At 60.7% G+C, this 25,919-nt stretch overlaps 1 protein-coding gene across 7 annotated transcripts in view; it reads right to left on the reverse strand.

Moving 5' to 3' along the window:
* The window catches only part of PRDM16 (PR/SET domain 16), a 346,584-nt gene that overhangs the window by 62,982 nt on the left and 257,683 nt on the right, over positions 1–25,919 (reverse strand). For 6 of the 7 annotated variants that reach the window (XM_037828713.1, XM_037828715.1, XM_037828711.1 and 3 more), the window contains exon 4: positions 3,048–3,182. In XM_037828713.1, coding sequence (XP_037684641.1) covers positions 3,048–3,182 — 135 coding nt within the window. Of the gene's footprint in view, positions 1–3,047; positions 3,183–3,397; positions 3,527–25,919 lie in introns of those variants that run through there. The other variant, XM_037828716.1, reaches the window with a different exon arrangement.

A 25,919-nucleotide genomic window follows, 5' to 3' on the forward strand; every position in this document is an offset into this window, starting at 1 on the left:
TACATCCGCACGATGGAATATTATTCAGCAGTAAGAAGGAATGAAGTTCTGGAGCACCAGATAACACGGAGGGCCCTTGAAGACATCTTGTCGAGTGAAATAAGCCAGACGCAAAAGGACAAATACTGCATGATCTCACTGACCTGACATAATTAGCATAAGCAAACCCATAGAGTCAAAAGCTAGAATACAAGTTACTAGGGACCGGGTGGGGATAGGGAATAGAGAATTGAGACTTGGAATGAACAGTGTTTCTACTTGGGATGATGCAGAAGTTTTGGTAATGGACGGTGATGGCAGCCCATTATGGACATAATTAATGACACTGAATTATGTACCTGAATGTGGTCGAAAGGGGAAATTTTAGGTTACATATGTGTCCCCAGAATAAACTGTAAACCATGAACTATAGTTAATAGTATAATTATAAAAATATGCCTTTGTCAACTGTAACAAACGTACCACACTGATATTAGGTGGTAAAAATAGGGTGGTATGTGGGAACCCTGTATTTTTTACATGATTTTTCTCTAAACCCACAACTTCTCTAATTAAAATATGTTTATTATTAATATTTCAGGGAATTTCTATTTCACCCGCAAAAGGGGTCACAATGCAACCATTTGCTGTGCAGCCCTGTGGTGCCGTGGTCAGGACCGGGGAACCGAGATGCTTTCCTCTGGGGTCGTGTGACCATCCCACTGGGGAAAGCGCAGTCTCACCTTGGAGACTGTTTTAAAAAATAATCTGAAATCTATATCTCCCTTTCAAACACGTGTCCTTAAAAGTCCTTTCAACGAATGCTGATGGAGATCTATGTGTTTCTGAGAGCAGTTTTTCACATAATTATTCGAGTTTAAAAAGCATTACTCTTCAAAGGAAGATGCATCCCACAAATCACTAATTTTCCTTTGAGAGTTGAAATTCCAAGTTGAGATTTCAGGATGAGAAGCTGAGCCCCTGACCATGTTCTTGGCCCGTCTACCTCCCTGTCCCCATCATCACTCACCTCTCCCGGGCTCCTGCTTCTGGAGGTTTCCGAGGCTCACTGCTGGCTGTTTATTAGATTTTGGGGAGACCCTTTGCAGGGGCCGTGGGCAGGGGCTTGGGGGCTCTGACCCCCGGGATTGCCGGCAGCGGCCCCAGGAGGGGCCCCAGGAGCGGAAGGGAAGGGTCTCCCCCTGGGGATGGAGGGTGTTTGAAGTGCCCCGAGCTGAGGCGATTTCTCTCTGCTCGGGGCCCTTTCACGCACCCTCCAAGTTCCTTCTGGGTTTGTGGCTTCAGCTCAGTCCATGGGCCTAAAATGGGAGAATTCACCCTGGAGGCTGGGTCCGGGGAAAACACCCGGCAGGCGAGGGGGTGCAGAGGAGCTTTCCAGGACACTGGGTTTGAGCAACGGTTTCAGGCTCTAGAACGCAGCTTCAGAACAGCGTAAGAGTTGGGGGATAAACGTGGGTTTAGTTAAAGAGAATCAAAAAGAGTAAAGGTTTATTGAGGGAGGAGCCTGGTGGTACAACTGTTTTTTGTTGTTTTTTTAAAGCTTGCCACATAAAGACACCTGCTTTACTTCTTAGGTTTAGTTAGAAGACAAATATTTACTTTTTAAATAAGAAGAAATCTGGTGCTTCATTATTCTCATCTGAATCTCACAAAAGTGCAGGGACCCCAAGCTGCCCCTCGGCCTGTATGACGACAGGGCGCCGGGTCTCTCTGCAATCTGAGCTCTGGAAGGGGCGACGGAAAATCCAGTCTTTCCGTGTGTCCGAATCTAATCCTCCTTCACTCACATCTTACTTTAATCAGAAGAAAGGAAAAATTCATTTAAAAGTTTTGTTCTAACTTTTATGGTTATTCTTTTGCTTATTTCTGCATTAGTTTTTGCAATAAGAAAAAAAATTATTTGCAATTTTTTTTTTTTCTCATGGAAGCTCCTAGTCGTGCCGAGGCCGCGGTGGCCTCCCTGTCAGCCCCTTTGCAGTGTCTGGAGCGGCTCGTGCCCCTCGGAGGGAGGCTTGCCCAGGACTGCGTCCCAGGACCCAGGAGGAGACGGAACAAAGTGCTTCCTGGGGGCCTGGAGCCCACCCCAGTCTCGGTTCTCTGTGTTTTCTTCAGGGGGCTTAACCTCCTTACGGTTTGCTTAGGCCACGTGTGACTGTGTCCTTTGTCATGGGGTCCTTGGAAAGATTTTTAAAAGCTGTGCAATCCTTTTTGCAAATGAAATCTCATCTGTATTCTGAAAACATTATAGGCAAAAGCAAGCTTCCCTGGTTGAAGGGCTGGGGAGCTCCAGCGGCACCCCAGGGCTCAGGGCGCACAGCGTCAGCAGCACGGCTTGCTCAGGGGTCACTTACAAACTTATAATTAAGGACGTCCACGAGGCGGCTCCCAGCCTGCTCTGGAAGGTGTGCTGGAGACGGCTGCCTCGGCGAGTCCAGAGAGGCTCCCTATCTTCTCTCCCCACGGCCTAGGGGTTCCGGAGGGCAGGAGCTGCCGCCCCCAGGAGGGATGGCTGGGGACACCGGCAGCGCCGGGGAGGGAGGGGCAGCCAGGGATGGGACGCTCCGGTGAGGGAGGGGGTTGTCCAGCTCCCAGTGCCTGGGGCCATGAGCAGCGGCGTCCGGGCTGGCTTGCGGGGCTTGGGGCCAAGGACACTGGAACGCACAGCTCTGGTATCGGTCGTATCAGCTCACTCCCAGGGGGCCAGGGCTCGGTGCCCACCACTGCAGTCCCCTGGGCAGGCTGTCTGGGGTGCAGGGCTGCTTCCTGGGGCCCCAGGAGGAGGAGTGCCATTTAGATGCCATCCTTGCAGGCAGCTCCTGCTCCCCACTTTGCTCACATTTCACGGCAGTGGCATTTGCAGGGAATGTGAGCCCACACGGATTTGGATTCCGGACACCCAAACCATCACCTTTGGCCCTGGGACCCCATCGACCACAATCCAAAGGTGCTGGTGAGGCACTCCTGGGGTGTCACTACGTGAGGCCTGAGCACCCGACTCCACCAGGCACCTCGAAGGACGACGCGGGTGCAGAGCACCCCCGACCTACCTGCTGGTTGACCTGACACAGGCCGAGGTTCTGGTCATCGCCGGAGCAGGCCACGCGGATGTACTTGAGCCAGCTGCCAGCCCCCGTCTGGTGAGCGTCCACGCAGAACTTCTCGCTGCCCAGGTCCTCGGAAATCTGCCAAGGAGGAAGGGAAACACAGGGTCAGGAGCACCTCGCAGGCCCGAGTCCACATGGGCCACCTCTGCCCAGCGAGAAGCCAGGCCGCTGGGGGTCTGGGGGTCGGGAGGCACCTCGCCCGCTGGACGTGGGTGAGGTTTGCCGCCCCGGGGTGCACCCACGCCCGGGAGCCTCTGGTCGACAGAGAGAAGAGCCAGCTCGCCTTTCCTCACCAGCCACATCCCTGCCTGGCCAGGCAGTAAACGAGCTACCAGCGCTGCCCAAGCTCCACAGGGACGCTGTCCACGTGGGAGAAAGCGAGTCCTCTGCTCCAGGGTGTCGGTGCATTGGGCTAGAGAAGAACATTCCGGAAGGTAAAGGTGTTGCTGGGGGTGTCGCTGCCTGAGGGTCTGAGTGTGTGTGCGCTCATGCTCACGGCAGTTTGCACATCATGCTGAAAGCCAGAAAAGCATTTCATCTTCTTAAAGCTGGAAAGTTTCAGTTTGACACCCCAGCGGTGGGCGAAGGCCTCAGCTTTGTTGCCCCAGCATCAAAGCACACCCACCCCCTGGCTGAGCCTCCGTTGGTGGCGCTGGAGACGCCGCCCTGACAGTGTCCGCTGGGAGCGTCTCGGGCTGGCTTTCTCATCTGCCATCGCCACATGGCTCCAGAGACCTGCCCTGCTGCCCTTGGGAACTGGAGCTCCCGGAGAGCGGCTGGTTCGGGGACAGTGGCCACGGGCAGAGCCCACGGGCTGGCGGGAGGGTCCCAGCCACCCCCCGCCCCGGCTGCTCCACTCAGTGCCCGCTTTGGGTCTGAAGCCAGCAACGCCTGGGACGGGTTCCCAGGCAGCCCGGCTCTGGCCCAGAGCGGATGGGACGGTGCGAGGGGGATGGCGGGGCAGGGGCCTGGAGCTCGGAGGTGTGTCCAGGGGGCAGGTCAGAAAGACCCAGCGACAGCAGAAACAGAGTAGGAAATCCGAGCTCAAGGACAGGAAAACGACAGGCAAGATGGTGGAGAATCCAGAGCCCCCGGGCCTCGGTGGCGGGAACGCGGAGTGGTGCAGCCACTGCGGAAAACGGCTCGGTGCTCCCTTGGAAAATGACGCAGTTTCCACGGCATGATGGCTCTGCTCCATGGTTTATTCCCGCGAGAACTGAGAAGAGGGGCTTGGACTGATCCTCGTACCCCAACGCCCTCCGCGGCACTTTCGTGCAGTGTGCGGAGCCAGGCGTCCAGGACACATCTCGGACGTCTCCCAACCAGGCAAATCCGGAGGCAGAGGCAGACCGCGGTGGGGGAGTGGCCGGGGAGGGACCCTGTGGGGACAGGGCTTCCTCTCGGGCGATGACCGTGGGTGGGAAGGAGAGATGGTAGTTGCACCGTCTTGTGATATCCCACTAATGGCCTCTGAATCCTTCCCTTGCACTGGTTACTTTTCGTGACACGAATTTCATCTCAATAACAAGACAGCGGATCAGCGGGGTGGGGGGTCGGGGCGGCCGCCCTGTCCCGTGGGAACAGCGGGCCCTTATTCCTCGAGGTTCTCCTGGCAGGGCCCCGGGTGGAGGGTAGGGGTCTGTCCCCCTGGGGCTGGGAAAGCCCCCTTCGGGCCCGGGAACTGGGCTGCAGACGCCGTCCACGTCCGAGAAGTTGGGGCATCTGCTGTGCTCCAGGAGGCTCAGAGTGTGCACCCCCGTCCCAGCGTGCACCACCGTCCCAGTGTGCATCCCCATCCCAGCATGCACCCCCATCCCAGCATGCTCCCAAGCCACTGCTCCCCTCCTCAGGGCCCAGGGGACCCAATGGGTCAGCTCACGTCCATCCCACATGCCCCCAGAGCCAAGGTGGAAGGAGGCTGGGAGTCAAGAGGCCCCAGTGCTGAGAATTCTCCATTCCTGGGAGGACTTGACTGTTGAGCCAAAGAGCAAAATCAAGTGGGCCAAATTCTGCGAGAGAAGTGAGCACAGCGATGGAGGCAAAAAGCAAAAAGGGCAAGATGGGGCAGAGAAGACATCGAGAGGGAAGAAAGGCGGAAGGTGGCGGAACGTGATGGAAGGTGGTGGAAGGTGAGAGCAGGGGCTGGTGGGAGGGCAAGGCCTGGTGCAGGGCAGGCTCTTGGGTGCCCCGTGCTGCCTGTGGGTGGCAAGCACCCACATACGCGGGCCCCTGACCACCCGGCAGTTAAATCCTCCGGGCCTGGTGCTGGCCTGGGAATTTCGGGCCATCTCACCCCCAGCATTTGAATCTTTTGAAAATGCAATGTCGGTGCAAGGCAATGTGGGCACCACGTCCTCCAAAGGCCCCTGGCTCTAGTGCTGCCCCCCACCCTGCTCCGGAGGCTTCCACAGAAGCCAGAGCCCCTGCAGAGCAGGGCTGGGAAGGGCTTCACTCTCTCTTGCCCAGCTGCACTCTTTCTCCCTGCTCATGTCTGCCAGGAATCTTGGGTTCCCCACCTCGAGCAGACCAAGAGGGACCCCCAGGTGCCAGGAAAGGCAGCCACCAGGGCGCAGGGTGGGCTCCCCAGGGCAGAGGGGTGTGCACATCTGCGGCGGCTGCAGAAACACTGCAGGGCCTCGTGAGCAGGGGAACAAGCAGCACCAATCAAAGGCCGAGCCCCTCTAGCCCACTCAGCTTGGTTTCCGTCTGTGCCCGGGGCCACTGGGGAGCCCTGTCCCCTCAGGGCCACCGGGGAGTCCTGTCCACTCTGCAGGACACAGGTCCAGGAAGCTCACGGCGCTGGAAGCTGGGTGCCCCGGGGAGCACCCCGATCCGTCACGGCTGCGTGACACGCGCACACACTGGCCCTGGGACTGGGGGCCAGGCAACCTCCCCCTCCTGCCACGAGATGTGGGTGCACTTCCCTTTGGGGTCCCTGTTGGGGTCCCAGCACATGGCACAGGCACCCTGCTGAGGGAGACCCAGCTCCACGCAGGAGCTCAAAAAGGCCGGGGGGCAGGGGCAGGGGTTCAGGGCCCCCCACTTTAGACCAGAATGAATGTCTTCAAGACAGGGCACCCAGCCCGGTGGCATAGCCAGGAGGGTGTACCCCCATTTCACAATCACCACTGGTTAACTGTACCCCTCACAAAGACATACTGAAGTCCTAGCCCTGGCACCCCACATGCGACCTTATTTTGAAATAGGGTCCTTGGAGACATGATGAGTTAAAATGAAGCCAAATGGGTGGGTGGATGGGGGGGTGGCTGGTCCAGTGTGATGGGGGTCCTCATGAAAAGGGGAGAATTGGGCACAGCCACAGGGGAGAAGTCCCTGTGAAGACAGGGGAGAGATTGGGGTGCTGTGGCCACAAGCCAAGGGACACCTGGAGCCACTGGAAGCTGGAGGAGGCAGGAAGGGGCCTCCCCCAGAGGGTCCTCCCTGGAGGGTCCTCCCCAGAAGATCCTCCCCAGAGGGTCCTCCCCTGGGGGCTTTGGGGGCGCGTGGCTTTGCTGACCCCCTGAATGCAGACTCCTGGCCTCCGGCACTGAGAGAGAATAAACTTGTGCTCTTTGAAGCCCCCATCTGTGGTTCTTTGATATGGCAGGTCCCGGGAAATAAAGACCCCCCCACTTCCAAATGTGCCCCAGAGAGAGTGTGTCTGGAACCTTCCATCTCCCCCGGGGGCTGGGCTCGCGTGGGCTTGTCCTGGTGGAGTTGGGCACCACCTCCATTGGGGGCTGGGGGTCCCCGGGAGACCCGCCATGTGTGGGGGCAGCTTGGCCATGGCCGCCACTCACCTCTGTCCGATGCCCCAGGCCTGGTCCTAAGCTTTGAGCCGATCCCTCCCAGTGGCCTGACCTTGTCCCAAGGGGTCGCCGCCTGCCCCTCCCCAAGTCCCTTCCCCCCGGCTCACCAGCCGCCCCGGGACTTCCACCCCGGCCGGGATGGGGAGGAGGGAGCGCGGGCTGCCCTGTCCCAGCAGTGGGAGCACCCAGGGGCTGCCCGGGGAGGGGCTCTTTCTCTCGCCGGGGCTGTGGTCCCCTCCACCAGTCCCCACGGAGAGACCCCTGCCCTGGCACTAGTGCCCCTCCTGGCACCCCCTGCCCCCACCCCCGGCTGCTGCCGCGCAGGTTTCTGCAGGAAACCGGCTGAAAACACCCACCGGGCAAACTATAGTCAGCGGCTCCCTGACGGCTGCCTGCCCTGTCAGAATGAGGAGGAGAGGCTGGGACCCCCGGCCCCCCAAAGCCTCAGCCCCACTGGGCCAGAGCTCCCCATGGATGCCCCCAGCCCAGCCCCTCAGCACCTGCACAGACAGATGCCAGCCTCTCGTTCTCTCTCCATCTCCGTCTCGCCCTGCCTGTCCCCTGGCCCTGTCTCTCTCCCTCGCTCTCTCTGAGTCTCTCCCATGTCTGCTGGCAGAGTCCAGTGCTGGGTGGGATGGCAGTGAGGCTATGAGCTGGTGCAGCCCCTGAGCCCTGCCCCTGTCTCCTTGGGGACCAGGCTGTGTCCCAAGGGTGCCGGCCTTGCCTCGACTTCCCCAGGGCTCAGCGTCCCTGGAAAAACAACACATGTCACTAGCAACTAGTTTACAGGCCTGAAAGGGCCTTTCCATCACTTTGTGCATGTGTGTGCATGCGTGTGCAGTGTCTGTGTATTGACTGCAGACGTGTGTGCATACATGTGTGCATGCTTGTGTGTGCATAAATGAGGTATCTCTGTGCGTGTGCACACGTGTGGGTACCTGTGTGTGCGTGTGTGTGTCGAGTGTGTTGGGGTGCACTCGGGTAGTCCTGGGGGTGGGGGTGCAGCCAGTTGTGCTTTGGGAGAGAACGAATCTGCCCCAATGAGGAGACACCCCTAGAGCTGCCCGCCGGCCCCTCCTCAGCCTCTGCTGGGACGCCCCCACGTGACCTTCTACACCTCCACGTCCCATGTCCCGATGTCCCGCGCTCTCCCTCCTTGCTCTCCCTGGGTGTGGCCAGGGACCTCGGCTGGGATGTTCTGGGATACGAGTTTCAAATGCAGGGTTGGGGACCTGCTCCCAGTCCCCAAAGAAGATTGTCTGGTAGGGGGCCCTGTCTCTGCATTCTGCCTCCGTGCTGGTTTGGATGTGTTATGTCCCACCAAAAGCCATATTCTTTAATGCAGTCTTGTGAGGCAGATGTATTAGTGTTGATTAGGTTGGAATCCTTTGAGTGTTTCCATGGAGATGTGACTCAATCAACTATGGATGAACCATTCGATTAAATTATTTCCATGGAGATATGGACCCCGCCCATTCAGGGTGGGTCTTGATTTAACACTGGAGTCCTGTAAAAGAGCTCACAGGCAGAAGGGCCTTGGAGCAGCTGAGAGGGACATTTTGGAGATGGCCGTTGAAAGCAGACTTTTGCCGACACTTTGGGGATGCTAGCCCAGTGTTTGTTCTGGAGAAGCTAAGAGAGGACAAAATGCCCCAAGAGCAACATTTTGAAGAAAGCACAGGAGCTGAGAGAGGAGCTGGAACACAACCTGGGATCAGCAGACGCCAGCCACGTGCCTTCCCAGCTAACAGAGGTTTTCTGGACATCATTGGCCTTCCTTTGGAGAAGGTATACTTGTGCTGACATTTGGACATTTTCATGGCCTTCAAAACATAAATTTGTAACCAAATAAACCCCCTTTTATAAAAGCCGATCCATTCCTGGTGTTTTGCGTAATGGCAGCATTAGCAAACCAGAACAGCCTCCCAGACCCCTCCCCAGGGACTCTTTTGTCCCCCACAGCATGGGGAGCTCAGTGCACACAATGGTGGGCTCTTCTTTCAGACTCCCTTTTCTAACCACCCCAAAGACACTGCTTGATTCATTCAGAGGCTCTCAAAGGACGTCCATCGTGGAAGGGTGGAGGGAAACCTGGGAGGACACGTCCAGCTATGGGGAGAATTAGAGCGAAGCCGCTTCCTCTCGGTTCTTCTGTGTTCTGTGACTACACAGTGCAGCCGTCCAACCCCATCCAGCCCTCCTCAGCACTGCCACTGGTGCCACCCACCTCTGCTTGCTTTCCCGCAGTCCCGGGGACCCCCACTGCACTCCCAAGACAGCCCGTTTATATAAAGAACCCCCAACTGTGCTCCCAGGGTAAACTGTTCTACTGAACACCCTAAAAGTGCTACCAGCCAACCTGGTCTATCACGGAACCTGTTGGGTCTTTGAGAATTGTGTTCAGGTGGCGGACCCTGCCTTCCGGTCACTTCCCTGCCTGTCCTTGCACTGCCCACCGCAGCCGCACGGAACAGCCTTCCTCTCTGGCACAGGGGTGCCCTTCACAGTGGCGGTGTTGGGACGTGGCCCCGTGCTCCTCCCCTTGGCCGGGTTCAGCACTGCCCTTCTGTCGTGTCTGTACTGAACACGGTCATGGCTGTGGCGTTCGCCCGCGTGGCTCCCCGCTTGGGCCTCGGGTGCTCAGAGTGCAGGGCCCATGTCCCTCCCTCCCTGCCCCATCTGGCCCAGCAGCCCCTCCTTCCCAGGCACCCAGTTTCCTGGTTCCTGCCCCCACGTCCCGAAGGAATGGCTTCCCTGGGCCCTGACTCATGTGACAGTCACAGGGTGTGGGCTGCTTCCACGGGCCCCCAGAGGTCACAGGGTCACTTCTCCCTCGGTGGGCACCTGGGCTGGCCTCCTGGGGCGATGGAGGGAGGAGGTCTTGGCCAAGTCCTGCACCCAAATCCTTGAGGACTCCACGGTCAGGGGTTCTGTGCAACTTCTCCTCCAGGGAAGGCAGGACATGCCCCGGTCTTGGGCACACAGGGGGAGGGCCAGGCCAGCTCTGCCATCAGGCCTGGGCAGAGGAACCTCCCCTGGCCAGGCCAGGCCCATGGTCACCCCCGTCCTGACATGGACAGTCAAGTCCTCGGGATGGTCCCACCAGGGCCCCCTGGGCCCACCTGCACAACGGTGCGGACGGTCAGGGGCAGGACCCAGGCAGAGCTTCAGAAATGTGCTCCCCGAGGCTGCCTGGCCAGGGACGAGCTCCCGGAGCAGCCCTGGGCCCGTGTCTGTGGCCTGGTGGGTGGGACGTGGCAGGCCTGGCTTCCTACTGGCGTCTCCTTTGGGACCTGGGTCTACTCTGACCCCAGAAAGGGTGAAATGCAGTTCAGACGTTGTCACCCTCTTGCCTCCTTTCTTTCCCTCTCCCCGCCTTCCTCCCCAGGCCTGGGGCCCTCTGGGAACCTGAGGCCATGGCCCAGGTGGGCTGCGGGCTCTCTGCATCCATGGCAGTGTTCTGGGTGCCTCTTGCCACTCTGCTCACTCACTGAACCGTCACCGGGGGTCTGCGAGGCAGCGTTGTTAGCCCTGCTTTACGGAAGAGGAGACGGAGGGGCCGGGTAGACCACTGGCCCAGGAGCAGGGCTGGGCTCCTGCCTCGGCCACCTGACTCCAGAGCCTGGGCCTTAGCCACCGCCCCACACCGTCCCTGGAGCCCAGACACGGACCAGAGGGAGGGTCTCTGTGCCCTGCTCCCGGACCACGGAATCCTGCAGTCTGGAATCCAGAAAACAGGGCTGAGCCGTATCGGTCTACAAGGATGGGGCAAGGCCCTCCCACTCCACCTGGTGCAACTCGGGCCACCCGGGGGGTCTCGGACCCAGCTTTCACGGACCCCGGGTGACCCTGGTGACCCTGGACTATGGGGGAGGGAGCCCTAGTGGTGGGAACATTCAGAGACGGCCTGAAGGTCACACCAGCAGCAGCCGGACACCCGCTTCCTGCTGGGCAAGACGGGGCTGGGGCCGAGGACCCCGCCCTGCTGAGCCAGGCAGATCCCAGGCTGGCCCTGCGGTGTGGCCGGGAGCTGGGCCCTGGGCAGCTTCAGCTTGGTGTCGAGTCTTGCAGCTCTGACAACTCTGGGTCAGCTGGGACCCTCTCTGGGCAGGGACCGAGTCTAACTTGGGTCTCTGTGGCACCAGAGGAAGCCAAAGAAAATTAGAAATGGATGGATGGGTGGGAGAGTGGGTGTGTGTGTGCGTGGGTGGATGGATGGGTGGATGGGTGGACGGGTGGATGGGAGGGTGAGTGGGTGGGTGGATGAGTGGATGGATGGGTATGTGTATGGGTGAGTGGGTAGGATGTGGGTGGGTAGATGGGTGTGTGGATGGATGAAAGGAAGGGTGGATGGGTGGATGGATGGGTGGGTGGGTGGATGTAAGGATGGGTGGGTGGGTGGATGGATGGCAGGATGGAAGGATGGGTGGTTACCACAAATGCAGAGCTCGCAGCCCAGCCTGTCCGCACCCAGTTCTGCCCACAGATGTGAGGACTGAATGACGGCAGGGGGCCGGGGAGGAAGGCGGTGGCCCCGTGCCCGTGAGCTGGACAGTGGCCTAGGCCGTGGGGTTTCCTCCTGGCTGACCTCAGTGGGTCGTGGCCTGGAGGCTGCTGTGGTCTTCGGCTGTTCCGTCCCCAGATTTGAAATCTGCTCCCCTTCCCATCACCACTCAGAAGCCTGGCTCGGTGGCTGTTTTGGGCTGAAACACGGGCCTCCCAGAACCTCCAAAGGAAGCAGCCCTTTCGCCTGCCTCCCACACTTGGCCAAGCCCAGGCCTCATGGGCCTCCTCTACCCCTGATCCCCTGCCAGCTCCCCCAGTTAATAAATCACCCCCATCTGAAATTCTGAGTTATGAAGCGAAGTTACAGAAAAATGTTCTTAATCTTCACAATTTTTTTGCACATCATTTGAGGTTTCCTGAGCTTCTAATTTGTGGGTTCTCTGCTGGGCTGGTTCTTTCACATGCAATGGGCTGGCCCAGCTGCTGGCCCCATTGGGGTGCACAGGGAGCGCCGGGCATCTGTCGTCAGCTTGCCTAATGGATTCTGAGCTGCAGGAAGGAGCGAGCCCTGAGAGCCTGCCCCCACAGTCCCCGCGTCCTGTTGCTGGAACACGGCCCTCCAGAAACCCGTGGTGCAGTAAACCTTTTCCTCCCCATGCCGTGGGCCCTCCCCTGACAGCTGGCCGGACATGGGCTGGGTCCCCCGCTTCTCACCCCGACCCCCTTCCTTTAGGACCACGAGCAGCCGAGAGCCATCAGCCCCAGCTGTGGAGTAGTGGGGCTTCTTTCTTCCCCACATGCAGGCAAGCACATGCACACACACACATACGTACGTACATGCTTGCACACACGCACACATGCACAGACATACGTACACGCTTGCACACACGCACACATGCACATACGTACGTACATGCTTGCACACACGCACACACATGCACAGAGCGGTTCTAATTTACGGCCTCCAGGAGGGGCTGAAACAGAAAGTCCATTCTTGGGCTGGAAGGAGGTGGGGGAGGCCTCCAGCAACACCTCCGGCCGGGCGCGGACACGGAACCTGACGCCCCCATAAATCCCACCACCTGGCTCTCGTTATGGGGCCCCAGGCGAGACGACCAAGAGGGAATGAGGACGGCAGCGGGTGAGCAGGGCCACCCTGTTGCCAAGCGGGCAGGGTCCCCGGGTGGCGGGTCAGTGGCGGGGGCCCACCTGCTCGGGCTGAAGGTGGGGGGCAGGGAGGAGAGAGGGGGGAGGGGGATCTGGGAGGAGAGGGAGGCAGTGGAGGGGGGGCCACACCCCTGGCCTGGCCTGGGCTCTCTGCAGAAAACCAGGGGGCAAAAGCAGCCCAGCAGAAGGTGGCTCCGTGGGATGGACACATCTCCAAGCAACGCCCGGGTTCCCCTGGAGTGTCACATACACACCCCAATTCCAATGACACACTAGGCGGAGAGAGAAGCAGCAGAGCCCTGAGCCAATCCAGGGCCTTTCCGGGCTGTTCGCTGGCTGAGAACCCTGGCGCTGGCCCCATGTGTAACCTGAACACGAGGGCAGGCTGGGTCTACTTCCCAAACCCCATGCTGCCCTGCCCTGCCTGCGGCCCGAATTGGGGCCTCTTGGGCAGGAGCCTCTCCAAGCACACCCCTGCCCTCCACACCAAGGCCTGCGCCTGGTACTGTCCACCCCGGGTGGTAGCCCTGACCCATCAGACATAAGCAGGCCCAACGGAGATTCAAGCTGAGCTCCTACGTCATGAGGGAAATGAATGAATGGAAGCTGTAGACTTGCTCAGATTACAGAACCCCTGGGATCAGCCATGAGAGGGGGGCCCAGGGTCTGTTGAATCCTTCGGGCAGGCAGCTGAGACGCCTCTGCTGGCAGCCAGCGGAGGAGGCGCGGGGTCTTGCCAGCGGGCAGGCGGAGAGCTCTGGGTGTCGTCCCTCCCGGCCGCCACGCAGGGAGGCCATCCTTCCGTGTCCGAAGGGCCTTTCAGCCCCGAAGCTGTATGACTTACAATTTGACAATGTTGCAGTGTTCTGGGGTCCTACTTCAGTTTCCCCTTTGGAACCTAGAAACCCTTTCTCCTGCCTTCTGGCTTGAATTGTGTCTCCCCAAAAGATATGTCCAAGCACTAGCCTCTGGACCGGAAAACGTGACCCTATTTGGAAATCGGTCTTTGAAGATGTAATTGGTTGAGTCCAGACAGGATAGGGCGGGCCCTGACCCCGTTTCCCTGGGGTCCTTATTAAAAGAGAAAATCTGGGTGCAGACAGGAACAGACATCAGGGAGAGGCCCCATGATGGTGGAGAAGGCCGAGATGGACGGGGCACCAGGGATGGCTGGAAGCCACTAGAAGCTGGGCGAGGCTGGGCAGGACCCTCCCTCCAGATTTCTGAGGGGGCTTTGCTCTGCCCATGCTGGGGTTTCAGACTCAGACATCCAAAGCTGGGAGGGAAGGCGTTTGTGGTGTTCTGAGCCCCCAGTTTGCGGAGCTTCATTATGGCCCCCCTAGGACACTCAGGCCAGCGGCTGCTTGCCAGCTGGGTGAGCTCTAAGGAGGGTGGTTTGTACGTGGCAGCTCGTTGAAGGCCCCCAGGGCAGTGCCCAGGCCCACAGCCGTGCCCGGCTCCTGAGGACGTGCAGGGTGGGTGTGCTGGGGCGACATCTTCCAGGCCACGTGTGATCACAGGAACTTCTGCTCTGACAGCCGTGCCTGCTCATGTACCTTCCAGAACCTGGCTCCACGGGGACCTCTGGGTGAGCAGGAAGTACAGACCCTACCCCACTCTTTGGGAATCTGTTAGCTTAGGCCGGACAGCCCGGGGCTGGGCTGTGTCCCCAGTGGAGATGGCAGAGTTGCAAGGCAGGGTCACTCAGGACCATTCTAGGCTGAAACCCCCCAGCCCCTCAGCCCCAGTGGAGACAGAGTATGGCCCCTCTCCCTAGGCCCAGAGCCCCCCACTCGCTGCCCACAGGGGAGAACCAGGGTGCTGGACAGATGTCCTGACTGTCGCAAGCTGCCTGGAAGCAGCGTCAGCCCCTGTCACGTTCAGGTCAAGCTGACGCCCTTTGGTGGCCCTCTGGGGACGCTTCTGATCTCACACAATCCGCTGCTCTGAGGAGATCCCGGATGTGAACGCTATGCCCACCGTGCCCCCCTCCCAGTCCTGCCACTGCGTGGAAGGGCCCTGCCACCTCTCGGGTGGGTGCCCATGCTCTGTGACAGTCCCCCCAAGGCTCCCGACAAGCCTGGGCTCAGAGTGGACCCCTGCGTGCAGCACAGCCCAGCCTGACCCAGCCCCAGCCTCACCGGGTGGTCTGGTCCTCCCAGGGGATGGAAGCCCTGTGTTCTCCCTGGTGGCTGGACCTGGGGGCTGACCATGGAGAGGCCCAGGGAAGCCCAGTGCCCCACTACCTGCAGGCGATTTTGACCGGAGACCCCCAGCCTGGGTGGGCATGTGAGGTGGCTCTTCGGCTGCACTGGACACTCCCTGGCCTTGCCCCCCTGACTCCAGTGGGCCTCCAGGCCAGTGCTGCCTCTTTGGGGCAGAGGCCAAGCCAGAGTGCTGGCCCTGGGCCCCAGGTGTCCTGAGGGAGGGAGGACACAGGCTGGCTGCCCGGCTCACCCGGCTCTGTAGCTGTTGCTCCTTCCAATTCCCCTGGACGGGCTCAAGTGGTTAAATCACCAACAACCCAAACCTCTTTCTCAAACGCTACTTTGGAGGTGGGTCAAGAACGGGAGTTCCTGAGCCTGACGGCTGCCCGTCACCATAGGCTCGGCTGTGTCACCCTGGAGCCAGAAACCTTGGTCTTATTTTTTGATCATTAAAAAGACTGAACAAAACAAACAAACAAAAACCAAAGCCGAAGCCGCGGGCCCCCCGCGTCACCCACAGGAAGTGCTCCCTCTTCGCGTCGACAGGAGGCCCCCCAGGAAGTGTCATCTGTGACCTTTCTTTGGGCTGCCAAGCTGGTGAGAAACTGCACAGCTTGCGAACGCGGCGCTGCCCACGGCGGGTGCTGCAGGAATTTCCCGCGCTGTTTGCAAACCGGGAGGGCAGGCGCCTCCAAAAATAGCAGGTGCCGTCTCAGGGGCCTGGTGGGAAGCAGGGCTGGGGGAAGCTGTCCAGAATTACTCACTGCTGGACGACAGCCCCCAGGCGTGGCGGCCAAGACCAGCTCACGGGGCTCCTCACCCAGCCCCCAGCCCCGGCTGGGAAACACACCCCCCCATTTCCCAGTGGGGCATCTGCGGCCCCTGACCCAGCCTCAGGAGGTGCTGCAAGAGGCCCAGACCTCCCTCCCCACCGCTCTCAGATTCCCAGGCCACTGTCGCTGGAGCTGATGCAGGCGGCCCGCGGGAGAAACTTCTGGATAGACTTCTCCGGAGAAGCAGGATGGGTCTGAGCTGAGAAGGGCCTTGGAGTCTCCCATCTCCTCTTACGGGTGTTGGTCCTGGAGAGGCCACCCACGGGCAGAGATGGGGCCGCAGCCCCCAGGCCCCCAGCAGGAGCAGGTGACGCGTCTCCTCCCACCGCCTTGGCCCCACAGGCAATGTCACCATGAAACGCCGCGGGTGAGACCCCCATGGAGTCCTGCTGCTCACACCCTGGTGGGGCAGCCACTGTGGCCGTCCACGTGGGTCGAGGTGGAGACTGGACGAGAAGTGACTGACCCGAGGCCAGGCAGCCAGGCAGCAGACAGGCCAGGAGCTCCTCGCTCGTCCTGCTCCCGTCTCTCAGCCCCGGTGCCCTGGGTCCCGGTTCTTGTGTCCGCTCACTTCCCGACTGGACCGCCGGCCCCTCGAGGGGGGCAGCTGGGAGAGTGACGCTTCCACAGGGCCTCGTCCGGGGGGGGGTGCAGTAGGGGTTTGTCGAACGTCTTGATGAGTGAATGAATGAATGAATGAGGCCCATAGCCTTGACCAACGTCCCCTTCAGCCTGCCTAGACACTCCCAGCTTCTGCCACTTCCCATGGCTTGGTAGAAGAACATCCCACTCGCAATTGCAAACGTAGAGGAACCTGGGACAGCCCCCGGGAGCCCGCCCTGCCCCTCACTTCTGGTGCGGCCCGGACTGGGGGACGTCCAGCCCATCCCAGAAGGCAGTGGGCGCCGGGTGAAAGTCTGGGGAATGGATGGAAGCTTTAAGGCACCCCACGATGAGTGAGAGTGTCCCCTCTAAGACCCAGTGACCCTTTCCTTCCACGGCCCCCCTCTTCCTATTCGAGGCCCTTCCCGTCCTTTCAGGGGCTCTGCCCAGGAAGTGCAGACCCTCCCTCCGGGCCTCTCTCTGCCTCTCCGGGAAGCAGAGCAGGAACTTTTCCTAAGCACACGGCAACTGCTGCAGCAGTCCAGGCCCGCGTCACACTGTCGCGCTGCAATGGCTTCTGGGCGAGATGTTTCTCCAGCTGCCTTCTTGGAGGGTGGCGGCCACTTCAGGGTCCCCCAGGACCTGACGCACAGTAGGTGCTTCATGGAGGGCAGCTTATGTTTAGTGCTTCCCAGCTGCTGCGTCAACCTCTCCGCGCCCGTCTGTTCTCCTTCCTCCCGTTGGGACCCGTCGGTCCGGGGGAGCTGGGTGACTCGCTGTCTTCGGTCTCAGGCCCGGGGCTCTGCGACCAGCTCTTACAGAGAGCTCAGATCTCAGCAGCCCCAGTCCAGGGGGACACCTCACCAACCCCCAGGGAGAGGGGCGCGCTGCTCCTTGACGCCCTGCAAAGCACCACCTCGGCTTCTTCCCCGAATAGCCCAGGAGGGTGCACGTAAGACGCTGTGCCCGCAGGGGCCGCCAGCTTCACCCCTCATCTTGGCTCGACCGAGAGAGGAGGGTGTGCTTTTCCTCCCAGCACGTAGTTTGTTGTTGCATCTACTCTCTAGTGTTTCTGCTTCTCCCGGGGGCCAGTGCTCAGCCACAGTCCGGCCGGGTGAGTGGGGAGGGGTCCAGGGCCCCCGACCTGTAACTGCCTTGGCCTGTCCCTGCCCCTCCACCCTCTCCCAGCCCTTCAGACGAGGAGGGAAGGCCAGCACGGGAGGCCCGATTCCTGGGTCACGAGGTTCCTCCTTGGAGACCCCAGTTCTCGGGCGGTGCCAGCCCAGCCAGCATGGTCTCCCGGGGCCCCCACGGCAGTCATGGGTACATCAGGGCTACTTGGGCGAGCTCAGAATTGGTTCGCTGTCCCCCCAGCGGCATGGCAAAGCAGGTCTTGAATGACAAATGGTGCCAGTTAAAGTCACTCCCTTCCCCTTCTTTGCTGGTGCTTGGCTTGCACAGACTGGCGCTCGGCTTTGACGACACCCATTAGGGAATTAACACGATGATATTCCCTGGGTCCTTTCCACGGCCACACCGGCCCTGCTCGGACATCTGGTCAAGCCCAGGAAACAGAATCGCAAAGCTTTACTAAAAATCTCATCACAAGCATTTAAGGGGCACAGATGATCTGAACTGCCCCGACACCCTCACAGCCTGTCCAAGGGGGAGCCCAGTGTGGCCGATGACCCAGAACGGAAATGGGGGTGGTTGGGTGCCATGGGGCATCTTAGCTGGGATATTTCTGTGGATTCTGCTATGGTAATTTTTGGTTGAAAAGGGCAAAGGGGTGAGGACCTGTTTACTTTCCTTCCTCAAGTGACCTGCGTACCTGAGTTATTCTGGCAGATCCGTTCATTGGGACGATGTCACGGGCCGGGGTGGGGAGGGGGCTGCTTAGTTAAGGTGAGGTATGTGGGGGGCTCACGCATCTGAGCAGGACGGGGGTGGCTTGGAGAGGGCATTCCCTTTGGAGAGGGATGTGATGTCTTTTCAGACTCTTGGCCTTCAGGATTTCTACTTACAGGTAATAGCAATTAACTAGTCTCTTCCAAGGCAGCTGACAAGTCTAGTCCCAGCCATACAAACAGGTGAGCCCAGGACCCCGTGTGTTTCTGGCTGGTTCACGGAGAGCCTGGTGGTCCCCGTCCACTGTCTCCCTGAAAGCCATTTGGCTGTTGGCGCATCGGGCTTGGGGTCAACGGAAAGGGAGCTTTGAGGGGCTGTCCCCAGCACCCTTCCCTCCCTGACTTGGCAACACCCCTCTCCTCTGCCCGGTGAGACCCCCGAACCAGGCTCGCCACATGGCCCACCTGGGCATGTCCTGTCATTCAAAACAGCCCAGCGGCCGACACCCCTAGCTGCAGAGACTAACCCCTCTGCTTATGAGGGTGCAAATGCTAGAAGAGGCTTGAACCTTCCGGAACCAGAAAACATCTCTAAAGCAAAGCGAAGCAAAGCAAATCCCTACCCGCAGCCCCCCGCTGCACCCCCAAACACCACAGAGTCCTCTTTGTGCTCCAGAGACGGGTGGAGGTGTTTGCAGACACGGCTCCAGCCTGCTATCATGCAATAGGATGTTAACCACACATTCTAATAAAAAAAATAAAATAAATAATAATAAACACTTGACCGAGAGTAAAGATCTTTCCTGAGACACCCTAATCGTTTTTCTGCCCCGACCTCGGTTTTTTCTGGAACCGCTCCAGCGAGCCCAGGGTGGCGCGAGGGCCTTTTCCTCGCAGGGAACAAAAGGTCCTTTTTCAGTCCTAAGGGCTGTCGAGTTTATCCAAATATTCTCAGCTTACCGCTAGCCCCTTTCTGAATTGGTATTTCCAATAAAAGGACACTTTGTATCTGTGGGCCGCGCGGAGACCCCCGAGCCGGACACGGAGGGCAGGAGGCCCGACGAGCCACCCGTCCCATCCTGTCACTTCCTCCGAGCTGGAGAAAGGGCGGCCACGGCCTCCTGGGCAGGGAGTGGGCAATGGAGGGGCGAGAGGAAAGGAGAAGAGACCCATAAAGAGTCCCCGCCCCTGCAGCGGCAGCCAGAGCCCCTCTCCATCCCCAGCCGCCCCCCACGTCCCCCTCGGTTCTCATGTTGGCTGAGCTGTCCCGGCTGCAGGCATGAAGTAAGGACGGCCTGGAGGCAGGGGCAGAAATCCTTCCAGCCGGGCAGGGCGTCCCTGGAGGGTCCACCCCGAAGGCCAGGGCAAGCTCGAGCCCTGGATCGCCTGCCCCCCACGCCTCTACCCTTGCCCCTTGGCAGCCTGGTAGCCCTGGTCGTGTGGGTGTGTGTGTGTGTGTGTGCACGCCTGCACGCCCGCACGCCCTCACACCCATGCAACCGACACCCTTCAAAGTGCTCTCGCAGGCTCTCCAGTGCACTTCCTCCCCCCGGCCGCCCCCAAACGGCTCTGATTAGCGCTAATGATAATTCTCATTAATCACCCTCAGCGGCGGCAGAGTGGAAACGCGGCTGTGGCGACGTGACGCAGCCCACTTAGGCGATATTTATGGCCTGTGCGGACGCTGCAGGCCCGGCCCCGACACCTCCGGCTGGCGGCCGCCACCGGGCTGACATTTGGGGCCCCCGCCACCCAGAACTGAACCCTCCAGTGTTTCTTCTCCTTGTTTCACTCCGGGGACGCCACCAGCTCCCGGGGCCCCCGTTACCCACACCTGAGCCCCCGGCGGTTTGCTTTCAGGTCTGAGGGGGCTGGGGGACGTCGGGGTGCAGGAGCCTGCCCGGGACGAAGGAGGAGGAAGCAGGTGGGGGCTCCTGCCCTGGCCAGGAAGCCCCCCTCCCCGCGCCCTGGCCTTCCTCCCCGGGTGGAGCGGTGCACCCCCTTCCCTCGGGCCCCCGCTCCGTGCCCCACAGAGCCTGCAGAAACTGTCCCCAGCTCGGGGCGGGGGCTGCGTCCGACCCCCCTGCGGCCCTCAGCCACCAGACAGCCGGCACTGGGTGACGTTTGCAGGGGGGACGGAGCCCTGGGCTGGAGTCCAGCGGGGGCCACCGAGGGCCCTCCGGTCATCGCAAAGCCCGGACGGGGGGACTCGATGCTCATCTGGCTGACCCCTCTGCGCTTGCCGTGCCTCCCCCCGCCGGCCTCCACCGGCCTCGCCACCCCCCACACCCGCACTGGCGCCTGTCCCTGCCCACCCGCTCAGAAGACCTGAGTGTCCTCCGGGACCACCCTGGGCTCCCCCCACGCTTGTCTCCCGTGGGCAGGTGACTGGGACCTGGCGGCCATGGCAGCCTCCCCAGGCAGGGCAGCCAGGGCAGGGGGGCATGAGGGACAGTCCTCACTCGGCCCCACTTCCAGAGGCACTGGGCAGGGTCAGGGGCGGCTTGCACCAGTGTGGGGGTCGGCGGCCACACGCCTGAGACCTGCTCTTCCTGAAGAAGCAATAAACTTGTCTTTCCCGGGGCCACGTGTCTGGCTTCTTGTCCTTTGGGGTTTCCTGCCCTTCTGATTGACCTGAGATCATTAGAGCCGGGGTCTGGTTTCCATAAGGCCCACCTGTCCCCCCGGGCAGCAGGGGCGGGGAGGAAGTGACCACCTGGGGCAGATCACCACGGGGCCCTGCAGCCTGGGTTCATTTTGCCTGGCAGGGGGCTCCATGGAGGGGCAAGGGCCATTGTTAGGCAGTGGCAGGGGTGAAGGGGGCAGGCAGGGGGGCCCTGGGAGGATTCTGGACGGGGTGTGTCCATGAGGTCAGGCTGCAAAGGAAAGGGGCCATTCCCGTGGAAGAGGCCGTGCGTCCACCTCCTCAGGCCAACAGGCCCCACACCACAACAAGGTGGGGTGCTGTGGGATCGTCTGACTGGTGCCTCTTGGAAGCCCACCGACGCTCTCCAAGGGCTGAGTCGCCGTGGCAAACAGGCCAGAGCAGCCGGCACCACGTGTGTGTGTGTGTGTGTGTCTGCACCCAAGGCCATGAGCGGTGGGGGCACTGTGGGGTGCATTCCCTCCACACCGCCCCCTGGGGATGAAAAGATGAGGGGCCTTACCCCCATTTCAAAAGACTTCTGGAGCTGATTCAACTTGGGGGTGGGGCTCGGGCAGCCCCTGGGGTCTGCGCTGCCCCATGTCCCCGACGGCACCTCCCTGCACCCTAGAGACGGGCTCTGCCTTGCGTCTGTACTTTGTTTTAGGTTTTCACTCTTTTTCTGCCTTGTTCCTCTTCCTGGCCTCCCAAATCGGTTTCACGAGCCTTTCCTCGTGGGTGGCTGTTCTCCCAGGAGACAGACGAGCCCTGGGCCCTGGAATGGCCACACATGGGATGCTCGCTCTGGGGCCTTGGTTGGAGGGCGGGGGTGCTGATTAGGACTTGCACAGCTGTGAAAGGAAGGCCTTGTCGCACCCTCCGAAATGAAGATGTCTGCGAGGGGCTTTCGGGGGCCTCTGAGAAAATCAAACCACTTGACCACGGGGCAAAGCGGCCTGGTGGGCGGCCAGGAAAGGCGCCGGGCGCTGCAGCTCCTGCTGGGCGTTGCTTGGATCCCTCTGCCCTGAGCATTCCTGGGGGCGTCGGGCCCGTGACCCCCTCTATGGGTGGGGGGACCCAAGAAATGCAGACCTGCCTGCGGAATTTTTAATTATGGATGATGCAGCCACGTCCATCTCACGCAGGCTTTTGTTGTCACAGAGCCAGTTGTCAGAGGAAAATTGCAGTGCGCAGGCAATTAAAGGGGGCCGGGGCCTTGGGCAGCCCCCGAGGCTGGTGGGGCCTTGGGAAGTGGTCGGGTAGGGATGGCCCCGGGGCAGTGCGTCTCGGCTGCTGTCTGGCTCCCAATCCAGCCAGGGACGCAGTGTCCCCAGCTTGGAGGCTGTCCCTGTGTGGATTTGGGACCAGCCCCAGAAAAGGGGTCCCTCCGGACAGGGCTTCCCAGCTGCATGGCGGGAGGGATTTGCAGCCTCCTGGGTTCCAGGGTCCTTTCCCCACTCCTTGGGGAGCCATCACGGGGTCGGTTTGCTCCCTGCATGTTGCGGACTCTTCCAGCCCCAGGGGTGGCCTGGCTTTGGGGCCGGTGGCTGTTCACGCTGGGGCTGCAGCGAAGCCAGCTGGAGAGCTGTGTCGGTGACAATTTCCTGACGCTCGCTGGAGCACATGAGGACAAAGCGGGAAGGAAGCAGCAGGCCCCCTGGCCCCGGGGACCCACGAGGAGACCCCGGCCTTCTGCTTGAAGGGCGTGATCAGGTCTGCCTACGGGAGACCTTTCTGCCAAGATGGACCGGCTCTTCGGGGGGACGTGTGAGGTGGGGGGCGATGGGCTCATCCTGGAGCAGGCTCTGTGGGCCCCCGCGGGGTGGTGAGTGCTTGGGGACTCCACGGACGCAAGGTGGTGTGCTCCCAAGCGGAGGAAGGAGATTTCCCTGAGGATGTCAAATCCCACTACGTCCAAAAATGAGCAAATTCCCCAAGTCTGGGACAGTTGCTTCCAGAGAGTTCCAGAGAGACTCTTGCTCTCTCAAAAAGAGTGTGCTTCTAAGCCAAGCCCAAGTGCCCTCCACGACACAGGGTGAGGGAACTTTCTGGACCCTCTTTGCTGTTGTTCCCCAGTGGGGGGCCCTGGGTTGGTCTTGGGGTCCGTACACAGCCCTGCCCTGTCTCTGCCTCCTGACCTCTGGGGCCTGGCCAGTCTCCCTAACTCCTCTTCCTCAGCCCACCCCCTCCTGACCTGGGGAAGCTCCCCTGGGGGTCACAGATGGCGGGGGGCTGCTTCGACTCCTCGTCTTTCACTCAAACTTGAAGTGTGTGGGACAAACCCTGGCTCAGGGGCCGAGGAGCCCCCCTTCGCGGTGGCCCCTTGGTGAGGAAATCCGGTCCTTCAGGCGGAAGAGGGCACGTCCCTCTCCTTCCAAACGGAGGGGCCCGGGCTGGCTCGGGCGCTGCCCCTCCCCGAGGACCGGCTGTCCCCATCCCGGCTGACCCAGGCCCGGGTCACTCCCCGCTGTGCTCCCCCGTCCGTCCTCCCCTTGGAGACAGGCAGGGCTCAGCCAGCATCACACCCCAAATGCATCCAGGGAAATGTGGCAAAATGTGGACTGTGCCATAGACACAGAACGTGGCTACGTTTGAAAGTGCCTCTTTCCCTTTAGCTTTTTTTTCTTTTCTTAACCAAACAATTATCATCCCAGACTCTGCACAAGCCTGGGGGAGATGGAGAGAGGGGCTCTGACTGGCTGGAATGAAGCAGCAGCCCCAGCTGCCACCCAGGGCATTGGAGACGGGTCTTAAAGAATCTGGGTAATTGGGGCTGCAGTGTCGGATCTGGAGTGTGGACGGCCTCACGGCGATGTCCATGAAGGCCGTCTCATCTGCTGGTCCGTCTCCAGCCCCTGGCACGGGGCTGACGGTGGGCGGCGGGGAAGGGGCTGCTGTTGTCGAGTCCCGGGGAAGGCAGACCCCCTGCATGGGCGCCCGCGGCCCCTTCCCTCCGCCGTGGAGCGGAGCTGGAGCGAGGGCTGGGGAACGCTGCCTCTCAAAATCGTCTCCCACTTCAAAAAGGCTTTCACCCAGCTCAATGGGACACTGTTCAGCAGACACTGCCGGATTGTTCCAGCAGCTTCTTTGGGAAATGGCACAGAAGAGGCTCTGCCGGAGAGGACAAGTGGGCCTGCACCCGCCGGTCTTGCAACCATCCCCTCCGCCCGCCGTGGGACATTGCCGCACATCTGGGACCGTTTTGTGACGCTGCAGGGACGTCCCGTTTGGGGCAGACACAGGGCAGCAGGCCCAGGATAGACGCCCTCCCTGGCAGGACACTCGCCCCCACCCAGGTCTCCTTCCACCCTGGGGACCCCAGCAACGATGTCAGAACGGCCTCCAGCTCAGAGAGCCCTCGCTAGGGTTGAGCTGGGTCACGTCCCCTGGAAAGACGGGCTCACGCCCTGGGGCGCCGGAGCTCAGAATGTAATGTTGCTTGGTAATAGGGTGTTTGCCAGTAAGTTCATACTGGACTGGGGGGGCCAGAAATCCAAGGCCTGGTGACCTCACAAGGAAGGGGGAGACACACAGGGCAGAAAGCTGAGTGACAACGGAGGCAGAGCCAGGAGTCAAGGAACCCGAGGATGGCTGGAAGCCTCCAGAAGCCTCCGGAGTCAAGGCAGGATCCCCCCCACCCCACAGATGTCAGAGGGGGGGGAGTATATGTTGGTTGCTCCAAGCACCCTCTGCCCCTCCAGTCTCGGGCACTGTCATGGTGGCCCTGGTGGCCGAGCCAGCCCCCCCTTCAGCGAGCAAGGTCCTCTCCGGATATGGGGGGGCAGGTCCTCGGCTTCATGCAAGCCCCTTGACTCCGAGCGGGACCCTCTCCCCCTCCTGACTGGCAGGCTCAGCCCCCGGGGTCCATGCACTGCTGGGGCCGCCGTGGTGAGACGCGTGCAGACCACCGGCCCTGCTCTCCGGCTCATTTCCATCCGGGGAGTCAGTCCCGACCTGTCCGTGGGCACGGGTGGCGCACGCCGTTTCCTTCAGGAGCCGAGCTCTGGCCCGTGGCCGGAAGCGTCGGCTGCTTCCCACGGCAGAGCCCAATGTGCCCGCACATCCTGCCAACGCCGTCCAGTCAGCGGCAGGGACGTCTCCCCAGACCGAAATCGCCGCCCGATTGGCATGTCCCCGCTCCACACATGCGGGCGTCGTTAGCACGCGGGGCCCCGGATGACGAGATAAAAGAAGTGTTTGATCCGTTTACCAGAGCTTTCAAGTATGTGTCAGTTGGGGACCAGGGACCGCAGCCGCCGCCAGGAGCACATGGAGCTCGTTACGCGGCCTGCTGTCCTCCCCGTGCGGGAAGGGGCCAGGCTGGCAGCTCGTCGCGGGAGCCCACCGCCTTCTCTGAGGATGTCCGTCCGCCAGCAGGCCCCGGGTTACGCGCCGAAGCCCAGACGAAAGCCCACTCAGGCGGCATCCGTGTTCCGAGAGGCCTTACACGTTCGACGCACTTGAAGCCTTGTCTGGTGCCAACATCTAAATAAACATCACTTCTTAGCAGGGGTGTCAGTTTGGACGGGACCTCGTTTTCCGTGCTCCCGGAGCTTTGGCCTCCGCCGACTGCTTAACCTGCTGGCTTCTCTTCAGTCACCCGGGGGACACGGGGTTTTTTGTTTTTTGTTTTTCCTTCTGGGGTGGGGGAAGAAGTAAGAGTGCCAACAATTTTCTAAAGACCCTTTGCAAAGAAGGCAGAAGAGATGAAGCTGTGAAAGTTTATGAGGATAAACAATGATGACAGGTGGAGTCGAGGGTGAAATTTGAGCTCTAAAGTAACTGCAAATAAAGATTCGTTGCAGATGGCTTGGCCGAGCCTCGCTTCGGAAGGCTGCGGCGGCACCGTTCCTGGCCGGGGCCACGCAGACCCTGCCTGCCCGTGCCTCCCCCAGGAGCCCCCTCGTCGAGCCCCTGGCAGAGGGAAGACCCCGAGGGGTGCGGTAGAAGGGTCAGGAGGGGTCCCCAGAACAGAGGGCTCCCTGCTTTGACTGCGGCTGGCGAGCCGGGGCTGTGCCACGCGGCTTCATCTGTGCCCTCGATTTTCTGAATTTAGAAAACCCTCCTTTATTTACTTATATTTTAAAAAAGCACTTAAAGGCTCCAGTTGGCAAATGGAGATCCTGGAAGTCAATCAGCCGAAAGACGACCCGAGTTGACAACACAAGTGGCGGAAATAGCCTCCGCGCTCCGGCTTTC

The sequence above is a fragment of the Choloepus didactylus genome, chromosome 2 (genome assembly GCF_015220235.1).
Source record: "Choloepus didactylus isolate mChoDid1 chromosome 2, mChoDid1.pri, whole genome shotgun sequence".
Taxonomy (NCBI): Eukaryota; Metazoa; Chordata; class Mammalia; order Pilosa; family Megalonychidae; genus Choloepus; species Choloepus didactylus.